The 16,065-nt window shown below is 39.8% G+C and overlaps 1 protein-coding gene across 1 annotated transcript; it reads left to right on the top strand.

Moving 5' to 3' along the window:
• Positions 1-94: 94 nt before the first annotated feature.
• Positions 95-11,073, top strand: LOC134633798 (choline O-acetyltransferase-like). Its single transcript, XM_063482861.1, has 15 exons — positions 95-277; positions 790-910; positions 1,613-1,804; positions 2,298-2,416; positions 4,263-4,316; positions 4,427-4,607; positions 6,623-6,800; positions 6,913-7,082; positions 7,159-7,259; positions 7,369-7,497; positions 7,592-7,714; positions 7,811-7,952; positions 8,188-8,250; positions 8,656-8,793; positions 10,641-11,073. Exons 2-15 carry the CDS (start codon positions 866-868, stop codon positions 10,905-10,907), a joined length of 1,902 nt encoding a protein of 633 aa, XP_063338931.1. The 5' UTR covers positions 95-277; positions 790-865; the 3' UTR covers positions 10,908-11,073.
• Positions 11,074-16,065: the final 4,992 nt, after the last annotated feature.

Genomic DNA, 16,065 nt, shown 5'->3' with positions numbered 1-16,065 from the left:
GGGGGGAAGCAAGCTGTCAGATAATATGTTCCGCGAATAGATTTCGATGGGAGGAGTTTCTTGCCTCAAGGGGGTAGGTAAACGCAAACACCTTCAGCATCTTTTCCAAGGCGTGCTTTAATGTGGAGCCACAGCCGTATGGCGACGCGTGGGGACCGGGGAGCAGTCCAGCGTCTAAACGGAGTTTTCCTCTAACATGGGCTTTCACCGCTTGGACGTGGGAGGTGATGCCAACTTTCACACACTTCTCTGACCTTTTGATCGCTTCGCGGATCGGGTAAGGCTCTGATAAACTGTAACAAACGAAGACTTTGTGTTCATTTCAAAAGTTATCATCATCTCAGTTTTCTGAGCCTGTTTGGTGCACAGCGGGGGGAGATTTTTTTTACTTTACAGCTTTGCTCAAGTTAAGTTTTAGTTAATCAGTCCACTTGTTTCCCACTAAAAAGACTTGCATCTAATGATGCTCCTCTTCATTGTATCTCTTTAGGATTTTAGCACTTTTAACATTAAAATTAATGTAAAAGAAAAACCTCTTTATTTTGTTTTGGATTTTTTGAAGGGAAGGAAATAGGAATGGGCTTTTTAAAATGTTTATCTGTCTGCAGTGAGTCAGGAGGCGCAGCTGGAATGCAAGCACAAGAAGTAAATTGCGTTAGGCTGCAACTTGATCAAAAATGGAAGCCTGCTGGCTCACTTTCAGACAGCACACAACTGTGTAGTTACATTTTATCAGCAGGCCTAATTTTTTTTTTGCTTCTTTTCTCTCCTTGAACACGCTTCATGCAGGAACGGCTGAAGCCAGACCCTATTTGGGGTGGGGGGAGCTTCCGAGTTATATTCACTGGTCGAGACTGGACTAATCATGCCAATCTTGGAGAGAGGGACGGCGAGAGACCAAGACAGCCAAGTATGAACACACACCGCTGCTTCTTTCTTGTCTTCTTTACGTCAGCTTTACTTTTTCGTGCCGAGCGCTGCCCGTGGTGCCTAAGTTGGCAAAGTAACGGTACTGGATTTCAGCACCACGGACAGCGCCAGCTTCATTTGCCTAACTGGCCGCTAGGGGCAAAAAAAAAAAAAAAAAACCCTCATTCGAGAACATAGAAAGTGTGTTCAAGACACTATAGCACACATTATTTTTGTGCAGAAATTTGATCAAAATGATGCAGCAGACTATAATATAACAGAGACAATGTTGCGTTTACAGGGTCAAACCAGTGCTTAATTAAATTTATTTATTTATTTATTTTCTAAATACCAATTAAGGACCTTCTGAAAACATCTAAAGATTTCCAAGAATTTGCGGATACATTGTTCTGCATTTGCACTGCACGTCTCCATATTATAATCTTGGCTTACCAACAGCATGCAAATGACCAAACATCACACAGATAATATTATCAATTTGAACTTACCTCATGGGTAATTTGCAATGCACAGGAGACTGTGTAGTTTATTCTCAAATTGGCCTTGAAGTAGTCAAAATGCATTATTAACTTAGGTTCTAATAATAAACGACTGCTTTAACTAATGAACACTGAATCCCATTAAAATGTTGACAGTTGCTTTCCTTCCATTACTCTTCGTGTGATGTTTTTTGTGATATCAGGTGCTGCCAAAGGTCCCCGTTCCCCTGCTGAAACAAACCCTTGACACTTACTTGAAGTGCGTTCAACACCTGGTGAAGGAGGAGCAGTTTAAGAAAACAAGGGCCATCGTGGAGAAGTTTGGGGCTCCTGCGGGCATGGGAGAGACTCTCCAGAAGAAGCTTTTAGAGAGGAGGGACAAGATGGCAAACTGGGTAAACACACAGACCTAACAGATGAAAAGTTGTTTATGTGCATGAACAGGAAAAATTACAGTGCGCATCCTACTTCTATCAATAAAGAGCTTCTGTATTGTTTTGACTTTATGACTATATAAATACCTGCATGTGTTTTTGCACTATTTGCTAGATAGTTGAATTGCTGAAAGCAGCTGTAAATTATTTTATTTAGGATAAAAAAATTAGTTAAAAAAGGTCTTAAACTCCGTGATAAAGATTTATCCCTGCCTCCGCTTGTGCTTTGTCTGGGTGATCGGTCAGTCCACTAGCCATCCAGCTCAGTGAAATCTATCACACTCCCACTCTCACACTAGCACCACTCTCCCACTCTCCTTTTCATCTGGCAGTGATACACTGTAATGGCTTTTTACTTCAGTGCACAGGTCTCAACTCTGAAAGTAATAACTTGAGTCCAAACACATTTAACAAAGCAACATTTCTCAAAAACTGTCCCTGTGTTCACATTTAGGTCTATGACTACTGGCTGGAGGACATGTACCTGAACAACAGGTTGGCCCTGCCAGTCAACTCCAGTCCTGCCATGGTGTTTCCTAAGCAGATGTTTAAAGATCATAAAGACGCCCTAAGGTATGTTCTGGACTTCTGCTATGCTGACTTTTTTTATTCACCCTTCCTTTGGAGGTTGTAAAACCAAAGGTTTTTTTAGAATAAAAGGTCAAACTAATCAAAATCGAAGATGCAGATGTTTCCGTTTCCGTATTTAAATTCTTTAGCAGGTGATATTTGTTAGAGTGAATTGTTAAATGTTTGTCATTTTTATGCTTACCATCCATTTCTACATTGTAAAGCAATTCCACAGTCCCCCTCCCCAGATTCTTGAGTTTTTGGGTGAGGGGCTGTAGGTTTGATTACAGACACATCCTATCTGGAAGGTCTGTTTGATGTAAGCTTCCTGCCCAGCAGGAGGTCTCTCACACACACACACACACACACACACACACACACACACACACACACACACACACACACACACACACACACACACACACAGTGCCTCGTCTTTGTAACCAAGGGGGGTTAAGAGGGGAGGTACGTGTTGTAAACTATTGTGTGAACTGTAACAGTTTGTCAATAAATAGCTGCGAGGGAAGCTGCTCTTTGAAGGACTTTGGGCTGGAGACAGGTTAGGAGCGTGAGCTCCAAGAGCTGGTTCTTGACCAAGGGCCTCCCTTGCGCAAGTAATCGATCGAACGCTGTTGCCTTGTTTTTCTTTCATGGGAATAAGTCCTGGATACAGCGGGGTCTGAGTTTAGACCCAACATTATTTGAGTCAGATAAACATCCAAATTTAGTTTGATTCTCTGTAAGTTGTCTTTGTAGGTGTGTATCAAGCGAATGAATGACAAAGAAGCATATTTATCCAGAGGGGAAAAGTCTCAATAGGTTAGAACAAAAATAAATACAGCTTTCTTTTATTAACAGTGAATCTACCTTTCAATTACTGTCTTAAAAAACAGATTTTTTAAAATATGAAAACCATCAGAAATCATGAGTTTATTTTTCTATATGATCCAGAAAACACATGCTGGAACCTTTAAATAGTTGTTTTAAATGTATGTAAATGTGCTGAAAATATTCTTTTACTTATTATTACTGCTATTCTCTGATCATCTATCCTTAAAACTAAACTACAAAGTAACTCACTTAATATGTCACACAATGACTGAGCATAAAGTCTGTGCGCGCTGTAAGTTCTGTACCAGAGAAAAAAGGTCACATGCTGAATGTTGCACACAATACTGCACTAACAATATAAAATATACACATAATCAGCTCTTTAGCTGCTGACAGATTTTTATGTTCTTTTGTATAGATGCAGACTCAGATTATTATCTGAATTTTACAGTCATGGAAAGAATCTTTGACCGTTATTAAATGAGCTGTGGTCTGCCAGACATTACACCGGTCCATCCAGCCCTGTAGCTCAACATTAGCTTTTGTCAGCTTGCACAGCCACTAAGTGAATATTTCCAGAGCACCCCAAGCAGCTGGTAATCTACTGACACGGCCACTTATTAGATTGGGAGTGACAGGGCCAAGCTCTCCGCGGAGACTCTTAGTCAGGCCTCATTTAGGGGTGTGGTGCACTGAGGCTGCCTCCTTTGTATTGATCTGGCTTTGAACGTAATAACACCAAGACAAATGATATACAACATGAGACCTGACAAGCCGCTGCGTTTTCCCTCTTTGCCCACTCACCCACTCACACATACAGACCGGCTCTCTCCCTCTCGCAGATGAACACACGCAACTCTCACACTGTATCCCAGTAATTCACCATAATGTGATTACTGTTAGTCCTTTGAGAGATGGGAGTATATGTAATTACAATCACAAGCCATTCTGCTGTATAACTTTGGTGTTTCACAACAATACCACTTTCAAATTTCACCCTCCTTCTTGCTCTTTTAAGATTTGCCGCCCGTCTCATCAGTGGAGTTTTGGAATACAAGGCTCTCATTGATGCGTAAGTTCAACCTGCAAGCTATGTGGATTGAAGATTAAAACCAAAATTATATAATAATGAATCACAAGTCTTTTCATAGGTGATCTGGTGTGTGTAAAAATGTCTCTCAGGCGATCGCTGCCAGTGGATTTCACTCGAGGCCAGCTAGCTGTCATGCCTATGTGCATGGAGCAGTACTATCGCCTCTTCACCTCCTACCGCTATCCGGGGTTAAAGACAGACACGCTGAAGGTCCAGATGAAGGCAGCATCCTCAGCACCGGAGCACATGATTGTGGCATGCAAGAATCAGGTCAGGACACTGGCCGTTGAGGAGACTTCTCACACTCAGTAATACTGCTGATTAAAGAGTATTTTCTGTCCATTTGAGAGAATACATATATAGTGACATACAAGTTAGTTTCCATGTAGCAGAGATGCTCAAGTCAGATTTTAAAGTAAGGACTAGTCTAAGCACCTTTACTTGAGTGAAGATAAATTCTACCTTTTTTTCCCTGTGGTAAGAGTAAATAAAGAAACAACCAACTCCCTTTTCTTCACCCCTCTCAAATACAGAAAAGAGCTAAGAAAAACAATAATTGTAAGTAAAGTCATTATTGAAAAGAATCTGACAAACTTACCCACTACTGCACCTCCTGAGGATCATCTTATAGACCTTTTGCATGAAGGACAGGCAGAACAGAATTAGACCTGTTAGTTCAATATCATTTGACTAATTTTATCCCTAATTTTAATTCTGCTGTAACAGGGGAGTCAGTTCTTTCTCTAAAAGCAGCGCCTGCTATGAAAGTGTGACTATCTGTGGCTGACAGTGTCTATTTGAATATTTAAACTGGTCAAAGTTTCATACTGGGACAAGACAGACCAGGAAGTACTAAACAGGAATTGTCATAATAGACGGCATGTAGCAGTAAGGTAAACTATAGTTTCATAGCAGGAGCCAGGTGACAGAAGTCATTTAAATCCCCAATAAGGCTCTCCTACTTGACTTTTAAAGTTTAACTGCTTTATTTTAAACCCATAAAGACATTTAAGAGAACAGCAGCCATGTAAGAGAATTGTGTGTGTGTGTGTGTGTGTGTGTGTGCGCGTGCGTGCGTGTGTGCGTGTGTGTGTGTGTGCGCGCGTGCGTGTGTGTGTGTGTGTTTAGATATTTTTGTGAGGACCAAAAACTATACTTGCTACTATACTTGTGCTGCTATACTTGTGGGGACCAACATTCACTTAAGGGGACAAAATACCCGTCCTCACGAGTTTAAAGGCATTTTTGAGACTCAAGATGTGGTTTTAGTGTCAGGGTTACAATTAGGTTATAGTTAGGTTTAGTCATTCAATTTTGATGTTTAGGTTTAGGATAAGCGGCTAGGGAAAACGTTATGTTAATTAGATGTCCTCACTAAGATATTAAAACAAGTGTGTGTGTGTGTGTGTGTGTGTTCCTGTCTAGCTATCTTTGTGAGGACCGAAATCTGCATTCTACTATACTTGTGAGAACCAACAGTCACTTGTGACTGTCACCGGTCCTCACAAGTTTGAAGGCCTTTTTGAGGCTCAAAATGTGGTGTTAGTGTCAGGGTTACAATTAGGTTATGGTTAGGTTTAGGGTTAGGGTTAGGCATTCATTTTTAATGGTTAGGGTTAGAGTAAGGGGCTAGGGAAACCATTATGTCAATGAAGGTCTTCACTAAGATAGCTGAACGGGCTTGTATGTGTGTGTGTGGTCTTTTCCTTACCTATCATCTAACACAATCCCCTGTACAAAACAGCCTGCACTCATTACCATCTCATCTCAGAGTCACATCAAAGTCACCGATCCACACTCAAGCACATGCCACCAACATCTGCAGCATCTATAGCCCATGGCTAATATATTGATTTTTATGAAGGTTAAGAATGAGACTGCAAATTAACATGGAAAAATTCAGGAACTCTCCCCTGGAAATGATTCTGGGAGCCATCAATCTGTAGCCTCTAAGGGCCCGTCCCTATGGAGATACAGGGAGTTAACTTAATTACTGCAGATTAAATCGGCCACTTTGTCTGAGAGCTTCCTTGAGTCGCATGTTAAACTGATCGTGGAAGAGAAGCAGGTAATTGGTCCTTCTCAGTCCCTGCCATTATTACTAATGTCGTTATTATCTCAGCTGTTCAAACAGTAGCCGTAAGGTTAGCTATAAAGCGCAATTAGCATGCAAGGACACATTTTAACTTAAATATTCTCCTGTCGAGTTGAATCATCCTGGTGAAGCTGTAGTTGATGGAACAGTTGAGAGACTTGTGATTGCTGTAATTTATTTTTCTCACTAGTTTTTCGTGTTGGATGTAGTCGCAAACAGCAAGCAGCTCAGTGAGGAGGAGATCTTATCCCAGCTGGAGAAGATTGTGAAAATGTCTGAAAACGCTGAGGAGAGGCTCCCCCCTTTTGGCATCTTGACATCTGATGGGAGGACAGAATGGGCACAAGCTAGAGAGGCACTAATAAAAGGTCTTACCACAACTTCATTCTTACTCAATTTAACATTTTAATCAAATAAAAAAAATTTTTTTTTTAGAAAAAGTAAATCCAGGACATGGGTTTCCTTCTTTCATCTGTCCAGATCAGATCAACAGGGACTCTCTGGCACTGATTGAGAGCTGCATCTGTGTGGTGTGTCTGGATGAGCCCAGCGGCCTGCAACCCAGTGACACCAACAGGGCCCTGTTGATGCTACATGGTGGAGGACATGAAAAGAACGGTGCAAACCGCTGGTATGACAAGTCAATGCAGGTAAGACGATATTCCAGGCGCTTCAGTTTTCCATGACTGTAAAGTTTGGGTAATCACTTAATCCCCATTTTCTCAGTTTGTTGTAGGCATGGATGGGATATGTGGAGTGGTGTGTGAGCATTCACCATTTGAAGGGATTGTTCTGGTGCAGTGCTGTGAATACATAATGAAATATATGTAAGTTAGCCCACTGTAGCAAGACAGGCCACACACTGAATATGGTCATCTAAATGAATGCTGATGAGGCCAAAAGTGTCTGAAAGAAACGTGTTGTTGTTCTGAACAGAATGGAAAGTTCTTCCAAGATGGTGAAGTCCTCCAGGTATAGAGAGCTTCCCCCTCCAAGGAGGCTACGGTGGAAATGTAACCCACATATCCAAGGACTCTTAGCAGCATCTGCAGAGAGACTGCAGAGGCAAGACCAGCACAAACACACAACTACAATTATAAATAAGTACAAGATTTTTTTGAGACAGGAAGTCACAAAAATCTACTGTTTTCTTCTTCAGGCTGGTGAATAATCTCGACATGAATGTATTCAAATTCAAAGATTATGGGAAAGAATTTATCAAGCAGCAGAAGATGAGTCCAGACGCCTTCATACAAGTTGCCTTGCAGCTTGCATTTTTCAAGTAACAAATATTCAATATGTGATATCATAAGCATATCTTTAATTGAACTGTTTGCCATCAAGGTGCAGTTTCAAATCATGTCTGCCCTCTACTTAGATGCACTGGAAGGCTTGTGTCCACTTACGAGAGTGCATCAATTCGACGTTTCCAAGAAGGTCGCGTAGATAACATTCGCTCAGCGACCGCTGAGGCCCTGGCCTTTGTGAAGTCTATGGCAGATGAGAGGGGAACGTTCTCCGTGAGTCATTTTTCTCACTTCCGCTTTAATTACTAACTCCCACTTTACTGCTCATCGCGCCTCACTAATGAAACAGGTGCGACTGGCAACCTTGGCAAGGAAAAGTCAGTCAAACAGATGATCCCCCTGAAGATTTAGCGGATCTATGAAAAATGGCTGGCTTTGCTGCTGTCTCGATGCAACAAATGTCCTGTGTCCACTTTTTTTTCATTGAATGACTTTTCTTCTCTGACAGGACTCAGAAAAGATGAAGCGACTGGGGGATGCAATTAAAGCCCAGACAAGTTATACAATTGCAGTGAGTATTTGTATTAAGAAAATCCAAAGTTCTCTGGTCCACAAAATTCTCACCACACCAGCCAAGAAATGGTCCACATGTGCAATAAAGCATGCTGTGTAATTAGCTTTAAAAGTACTGGTAGATTCTAGATTCTACATCTATAATGAACAGATGGAAATTCTATATTAATTTCCTCATCTAATTTTTGGCAAAAAAAAAATAGAACAAGTTTTACTTCCAAAGTTCTTCTCTTTTTTTGTGCCCCAAAAATGACTGTAAGAGGCTGGTGTAAGCTTTGATGAGGCTCTGGTTTTCAAAGAACAGTGAGCCACATTTCTGGGATAAAGAAGTCCATTTTAGTGAATGGAGGTGGAAAAGTAACTATTCATAAAACCCTTAAATTGTCAAAAATATGTTTTTCAGGCGATTACAGGAATGGCGATAGACAATCACCTCCTTGGACTTCTGAGGATCTCAAAGGAGCTCAACATGGAAAAGCCAGAAATCTTTTGTGATGAGACATATCTGGCCAGTAACCACTTCATCCTCTCTACCAGTCAGGTACCACATAATCATATGCTATTAAAATATATATATAATTGATACCAGAAATGCAAAATCCTCTGCAGAACCTAAACTCTTCAAGTTACACATTTTCCCCTTTATCGGGACAGATGAAACACCAGATGTTCCATGGAGACAAAAAGAGAAATACAGATGTTCCTCTGCTTTTCCACAAACTAAGAATGAAAAAGAAAAAGATGATGTGTTAATATACCTGTAAAGCACAAATAAATCTGCTATTGTGTTTTCTGCAATTTGAGGATACTCGTTTGCATTTAATTCAAGTTAAGCCGCTGTGGAGTTTTTTAAGGGCAAATTTTCATTCAGTACCACACTCTATAACCAACAAAGACAATCAAGAACAATGAAGAGACCTCTTAAAGAGAATCACTAAACCATAAAGTAATTATTTTACAGCAGTATTGGAGTCTGCAAATGTGCACGTGCCAATTTCCAAACTGCAGAAGCCTAATTAAAGATATTAAGTTTAAGGAGATGCGGAGGAGAAAGGGCAGTGGACTTTTTCAGCACATCGTTTGTCACAACCTTAGGGACTGAGATGATGTCTGATGAATGGAGAACAAGTGTACTGGTAGCAGTTTTCAAGAACAAGAATTATGTGGACATCTATAGTAACTACAGAGGGATAAAGCTGATGAATCACACCATGAAGAAATGGGGAAGAGTTGTTGAAGCTAGGTTAATAAGAGAGAGCCCCTTCTTGTTTGCAGTGGTGATGGACAGGTTGACAGATGAAGTCAGGCAGGAGGGTCCGTGGACTATAATATTCGCAGACAACATTGTGATGTGTAGTGTGAGCAGGGAGCAGGTGGAAGAGAGCCTGGAGAGGTGGAGGTATGCGCTTGAGAATAGGAATGAAAAGGAAAAGAAGCAGATGTGTGTGAATGAGACGGAGACAGGTGTATCAATGAGGCTGCAAGGAGACATAGTTAAGGTAGACGAGTTTAAATACCTATATGGTCAACCCTCCAAACCAATGGACAGCCCACAAAAGAGATAGAGAAGGGATGAATGCAAGGTGGGTGGGTGGAGATAGCAGCAACAGTGAAAGGAAAGGTTTACAAGACGGTAATAAGACCTGCTATGGTGTTTAGTGAGATGGTAGATGATCCACTGTGGTGACCCCTAAATTCAACAGCTTAAAGAAGAAGAAGAAGAAAAAGAAGATGACGATGATGATGTTGTTTATCCAACCAAAACATTTTGTTTTTGTTTTTGTTTCTTTGCTAGACTTCACCTGAATCTGACGTCCCCTGATAGTGAGTTTATTCTGTTAGACCATCTTTAGATTTAGCTTTTGCTTCCCTCAGAACATTTTCACCCCACAGTAGCAAATTAATCTGGTCTATTCCCGTCCTTCGGCAGCTTCACTGGCTTCCTGTAAAATATCACATTAATTTTAGGAATCTGCTTCTTACCTTCAAGTCTGTCCGTAATCTCGCACCTCCACATCTTTCTAAACTTCTGCACATGGCCACTCCTTCCCATAATCTCAGATCCTCTACCTCTGTTACTTTCATTATACCATCTGATTACCTGACCACAATGGACTTTAGAGCTTTCAGCTGAGTGGCTCTTCATCTCTGGAAGTCTCTCCCACACCAAATTTGCAATGTTGATTCTCTACCTATCTATAAAGCCAGCCTTAAAACACATCTCTTTTTTTTTTAATTTTCTATTCTGTTTGATTTTAACTTTATGATGTACTGGCTTTTTTTTTCTATGATGTCTTCAACTGTGTCCTTTAGTGTTTTAAAAGGCACCTATAAATAAAATGTAGTATTATTATGATGATGATTATAATTATGTGGTCTTGACTCCAGGTTCCTACCACTGTGGAAATGTTCTGCTGCTACGGCCCAGTAGTGCCCAACGGTTATGGCGCCTGTTACAACCCACAGTCAGACCACATCATCTTCTGCATTTCTAGTTTCTGGGACAACACAGAGACTAGCTCGGTCGTTTTTGTTAAAGCCTTGAACGAGGGCCTGCTGGAAATCAGGGACTTGTGCAATAGAAGCAATGCTACAGCTAGCAAACTAGCTGTCGCCAGCCAGGGAGCCAGCCAGCCTCATAAATCAGGGAAGTAAGCCATACTGAGGGAGTACGCCCACTCAGCTGCTCCACTCACCACTGTTAGACTTTAGCATTAGACTCAGTAGTTAAGATGCCTTCACATGTCTTTGTTGTCTGTGCAATAGTGTTACTTTCATAACAAAATTCAAAGCCTTAAAGTTCACATGTAACTGTATATAAAACATGTACATTTATATATATATATATATATATATATATATATATATATATATATATATATATATATATATATATATATATATATATATATATATATATATATATATATATATATATATATATGAAAACTAAAAGAAGAAACAAAAAGTTTTCTCTTGGATCTGTGTGGACAACAGAACGATTTTGGTCCAGCACTGACCCTGCTTGACTTGGTAGACTGACATTAACTGGTCTGCTGCCTTTAGGAAACTAAAGCCATGTCCGCTTTGTAGCACTGATCTGAGGGTCAATTCCTCAGTCAGTGAGAGATTCAGCCGAATGATCCTAGTGTATATTTTAGACTAGTAACATACTTTACATGACAAAAAAACATACCAACACTATATAAAAGTCACTTAAAACAATCATAACATCCTGTAAATGTGATTCTGCAAACCTCACTTGTTGTGTGCTGTAAGATTTAAATGTTCTAAAGTTATGTTTTTTTATTCTTCTGATGTCATCAGGTTGCCAAAGAGGCTGTGCAAATGTGAAGTCTGTGTGATGAGGAACTTTAAGATGTTTATGTCAACGTGTGTGTGAATACCTTCAAACATAGAAAAGTGGCTGTAAGTGAGTTATGTGATATGGTTTCAGTGGCACATTCAAAGTTGTCTAGCTATAATGTATGTACTGTATTTAATAGCAATAGTTATATTATATGTAAAGTGTTATGAACAGTGCCGCATTATAAGCAAGATACAGTCCACTGATGACTGAGGCATACCACTGTGTCCACTTATGTAAGTGCTTTTTATTTGCACTTGGAGGTAGAAGGAAGTTGATGTTAGTTACACTGTAGGTTCTCTGTGCAATAACACAAAATCAAGGGTATATGTGCAATTTGCCAAAACAGCTCATTAAATGCATGGAGCTTGTATAATTTTAAATTAACTAAAGTGACTATTTTTAATATTCAGACAAAACAGAGTAAGATTTCAGTCAATTCTGTCGATCTACATCATGCATGATGTTATAGCATTTAAATGTTCATTAAAGCTGGGATGTAGATTTGTCTACATATATAAATTGTGAGTGTTTTTCTTTTTTGGTTTTTTTATCTCGTGTGGTGGTTTGTGTTACAGCAAAGAAAATCCGTGGTTACTTAGCGGTGCGGTGTGTGAGAATATTAGTCGTGTGCAAATGGCACATAGGATAGTATCTGTGTATCATCAGCCAAAGTGAATGTCACAATTTCCAAAACCATGACCAGAAAAATTACTAGGTGACACATGCATGTTTATTCTTAGAATAATAGCTGTATTTTTATATGTCTGTGTGGAAAGTCTTATAATATAGTGAAATATTGTTAAAGAGAATTTAAAAAATGCCTTAAAACTAAAGTCATGCAAGCTGTTTTCAATAATTTCAATAAACTGTTATAATCTATTGATGTTCAAAGCTTTGATGTTAATTTGATGTGTTTCCTCTTGGTGTTTGCTGTCTAATCTGGGTGATACATGTAAAAGAATATATTTGTAGCAAAGCGGCCTGTTTAATTAATATTACACTCATCCATGATAACATTTTTATAAAAGTAATTAATGTGTAACATGTCTCTGGCAGATCAGACATGGTGTTTTATGAAGTGCAGTGAAAAGTCCAGTCTTCTTTATTTTGACAAGGAAAACAAAATGCTAATTTATTTTGAAAAGCAGTAGCAATATTTTGTTCACAGAAGAAAATACATGTAAAAGCTGTAATAAAACTGTCATGTAGTAAAACTGGAAACTATTCCATAAATAAAAATAACTTAAAACTAAAATTGGGTCAGTATCTTATTTTATTTTTTTTTTGTGTCTTGCTAATTATCCTTACTTTGGTGGTGTAGGTGCCATGAGGAAACTATAGCTTTTGTATTGCCGGGTTTTATGGTGGTTTTGATTTTTGTGAAGGAGAAGCTCTCGTGACTCATCGAGTGTCGCCACTCACTGGCCAATCAGTGCATGCAGTCTGTAGACGCCACATTTTCGGATCGACTCAGCTCACTTGAAACCCAACAGGTACTAAAAATGGTATCAGGTACCACCACCTAATGGAAAACTTAATTGTTAGTTACTTTCTGCACAACGTTTTCAGTCTCTCACATCATTGTGGAGGAATTTTGACCCACACTACTTTACAACGTTGCTTGAGTTCATTAAGGTTTGCGGGCATTTGTTTATGCAAAGCTACCACAGCATTTCAATGAGCTTGAGGTCTGGACTTTGAGTGGGCCATTACAACACCTTGATTCTTTTCATTTTCAAGCATTCTGTTGTAGATTAGCTGCTATGGTGGGATCATTTCCCAGTTTGCCAAAGTTTTAGCTGACAGATGGTCTCACATTTTTATAAGTTGTGAACAGTGGAGCTCATGGTCAATGACTGCAAGGTGCTCAGCTCCTGTGGCCGTAAAGAAACCCAAAATCCTCACCCTTCCACCACCGTGCTGACAGTTGGTATGAGGTGTTTGTGCTAATGTTCTGTGTTTGTGCTTCTTCATTTTGGTCTGATTTGTCCAAAGGACATTGCTCCAGAAGTCTTATGACTTGTTGCATGCAGGTTTGCAAACCGAAATCATGCTGCCATGTTCCTTTTAGATAGAAGAGTCATTATCCTGGCATTGTTTTTTTTTTTTTTTATTGTACTGTCACCCAATTTAAAATTTAAGGTCTGTAGAGTCTGATATGTAGCTCTTGGGGTTTTTGCAGTTTCACTGAGCAATGCATGGTTTGACTTTGAGTTGAATTTGCTGTCATTGGATTAAAATACAGCTGAATGCCCCAGATTTGCAAAATGCCAACTTCGATTTTTTTGCTTTTAGAGGTGGTCACTCCTTCCGATGATCTATTAATCAACTGCATTTGATTAGCAATGCCTGGCTGCTACTTACCTTACCTTGCAACTCCTATGGATGCAGTAAGGGTATACGCAGTTTTTCACAAGTCTTTATGTGAGCAAATTTCCTTTTTCACATGACTGGAGAACCTCAATTAAAAGAGAAAAGCCTTGAAATTCACAGAATTGGTTAAATGGGGTATCATTTAACATATTCGTGAACTGCTAATTTAAACATTTACTTTGCACAGTTAATATGTTGCTATGCTGCTGTAATTGGGAATGGATACTGTCATCCACACCTGCCCTCCCCCTCATTTCTTTTCTTTTAATGTGACCACACTGCAAACTGGGAAACTGAGCCCTAAAATCCAATAAGTATGCCATGAATTGCTATAACATTAATTGATCATCTCAATTACTGATGCAGCTGTAGCTTTTTCAATCTTCCAAACATGCAATAAAATCTGTTTAATCAACAACCAAAATGCCTGGCACTAGACAGTCTAATAATTAAATATCAGATAACTAACTATTACTGTTCAGATGCTGTGAATGGTTTCAGGTCCAGTAGTCTTAACAGTTGAGCAAAACAGCCTTATCTTTAAGTAGAATGTTAGACAGACAAATACAAATGAGCTTACTTTAATTTCTGTTAGTGCAAAGCTAACATAGCTGTAAAGAAAACCCTAACAATGATGATTAGTCTCAATTACAGCTGTATGTAACTGGACTCATTTGCATGGGGTTGTCTGTTTGCAGCATTGCCACTTGAGTCACACGTTCTCAACAGATGGCCTAATTTCATTGGCATCAGATGAGGTCTTTAGGGAGAGAGACAAATTTAATTCTCCATTGGTTAAACCACTGAACCAGGTCGACCAAGTGCCCATTTAGCAAAGCTTCCATGAACTGGTCCAATTAAATCTGGAATAAAAATTAGGCTAAAGAAAAATGTGGACTCATGTGGATGAAACAGCTCAATGTGTCAGTGGTAGCACACTCATAGCTGTCCAGTTCCACGATAATGCAAATCATCATCTCTGTATTCAGTGAAACAGTGAAAAATGTTTAATTGAATCAAAGCATACAGGAATACAGGATACACTCTTGTGCCTCAAATGCCTCCAGGTTAAAGAGGGATTTTCTGATGCTGCCTTTACTTTAGTCAAGCAAATATTCTATATCAAGTATCAGCTGAAGAAATAAATTAGTTGCAAGCAACTTCTTTCTTAAGTATTTACATCTAGCAAATACTACTATTGGTAGTAACAGTACAGAACTAATCAGTCTGTGTCCTCAATCTTGCTAAGGGAAGGAAAAGTGTTTCCTGGTTTATTTTATTTATTTATTTATTTATTTTTATGACAGCCAGTATCTGAGTTTCCATTTGACTGACCTCCTGCTGCCTGAGATGATGATCATCTGCAGTACAAACTGTGCCAAACCACTGAGGGGCTTTTAGTCTAAGTGGCACCCACCAGAGAAACGGGCAGAGCTGAGCCCCCCATGTCTTTTTGGGTCTGCTTCTTCCACAGATAGGAGTTTCAATTTGGTCTCAGAAGTTCTTAACAAGTCTTCTTCAACAATCCACCCACCCATATTTTTTTTAACCACTTATCATTTTAATAATGGATTGCATTTATATAGCGCTTTTCGAGACCCTCAAAGTGCTTTACAATTCCACTATTCATTCACTCTCACAGACTGACAGAAGCGAGGCTGCCATATCACGCCATTGGCCCCTCTGGCCATCACCAGTAGACGGTAGGTGAAGTGTCTTGCCCAAGGACACAACGACCAAGACAGACAGAGCTGGGGATCGGACCGGCAACCTTCCAGTTACAAGATGAGCTTCCCAACCCCCTGAACCACAGTCGCCCCATTTTATGGTCCATGGGGAAACTGGATCCTATCCCAGCTGTCACAGGGTGAGAGGCAGGATACACCAAGGAAAGGTTGCCAGTCCAATTCAGGGTTAACACAAAGAGACAGCAAACCATTCCCGCTCACATTCCCAGAGAGAACCAGAGACGGGGATACAGGAAATTCTCTCTTGCTGTGAGAGAACAACCAAAACAGGAATACAGGTGGAGCCCAGTGGCATTTTTTCCCCATCTTTTCTTTTTGGTTA

The sequence above is a fragment of the Pelmatolapia mariae genome, linkage group LG8 (assembly GCF_036321145.2).
Source record: "Pelmatolapia mariae isolate MD_Pm_ZW linkage group LG8, Pm_UMD_F_2, whole genome shotgun sequence".
Lineage (NCBI taxonomy): Eukaryota > Metazoa > Chordata > Actinopteri > Cichliformes > Cichlidae > Pelmatolapia > Pelmatolapia mariae.
The sequence above is the reverse complement of the archived record's forward strand: the minus strand, read 5'-3'. Positions and strand labels throughout refer to the sequence as shown.

Bases quoted from the DNA above. Each gene is read 5' to 3' on its own strand.
- LOC134633798 (XM_063482861.1), top strand. From the start codon at position 866: ATGCCAATCTTGGAGAGAGGGACGGCGAGAGACCAAGACAGCCAA. The intron at 911-1,612 runs GTATGAACACAC...TTGTGATATCAG, and splicing joins CGAGAGACCAAGACAGCCAA to GTGCTGCCAAAGGTCCCCGT. The intron at 4,608-6,622 runs GTCAGGACACTG...TTTTCTCACTAG, and splicing joins TTGTGGCATGCAAGAATCAG to TTTTTCGTGTTGGATGTAGT.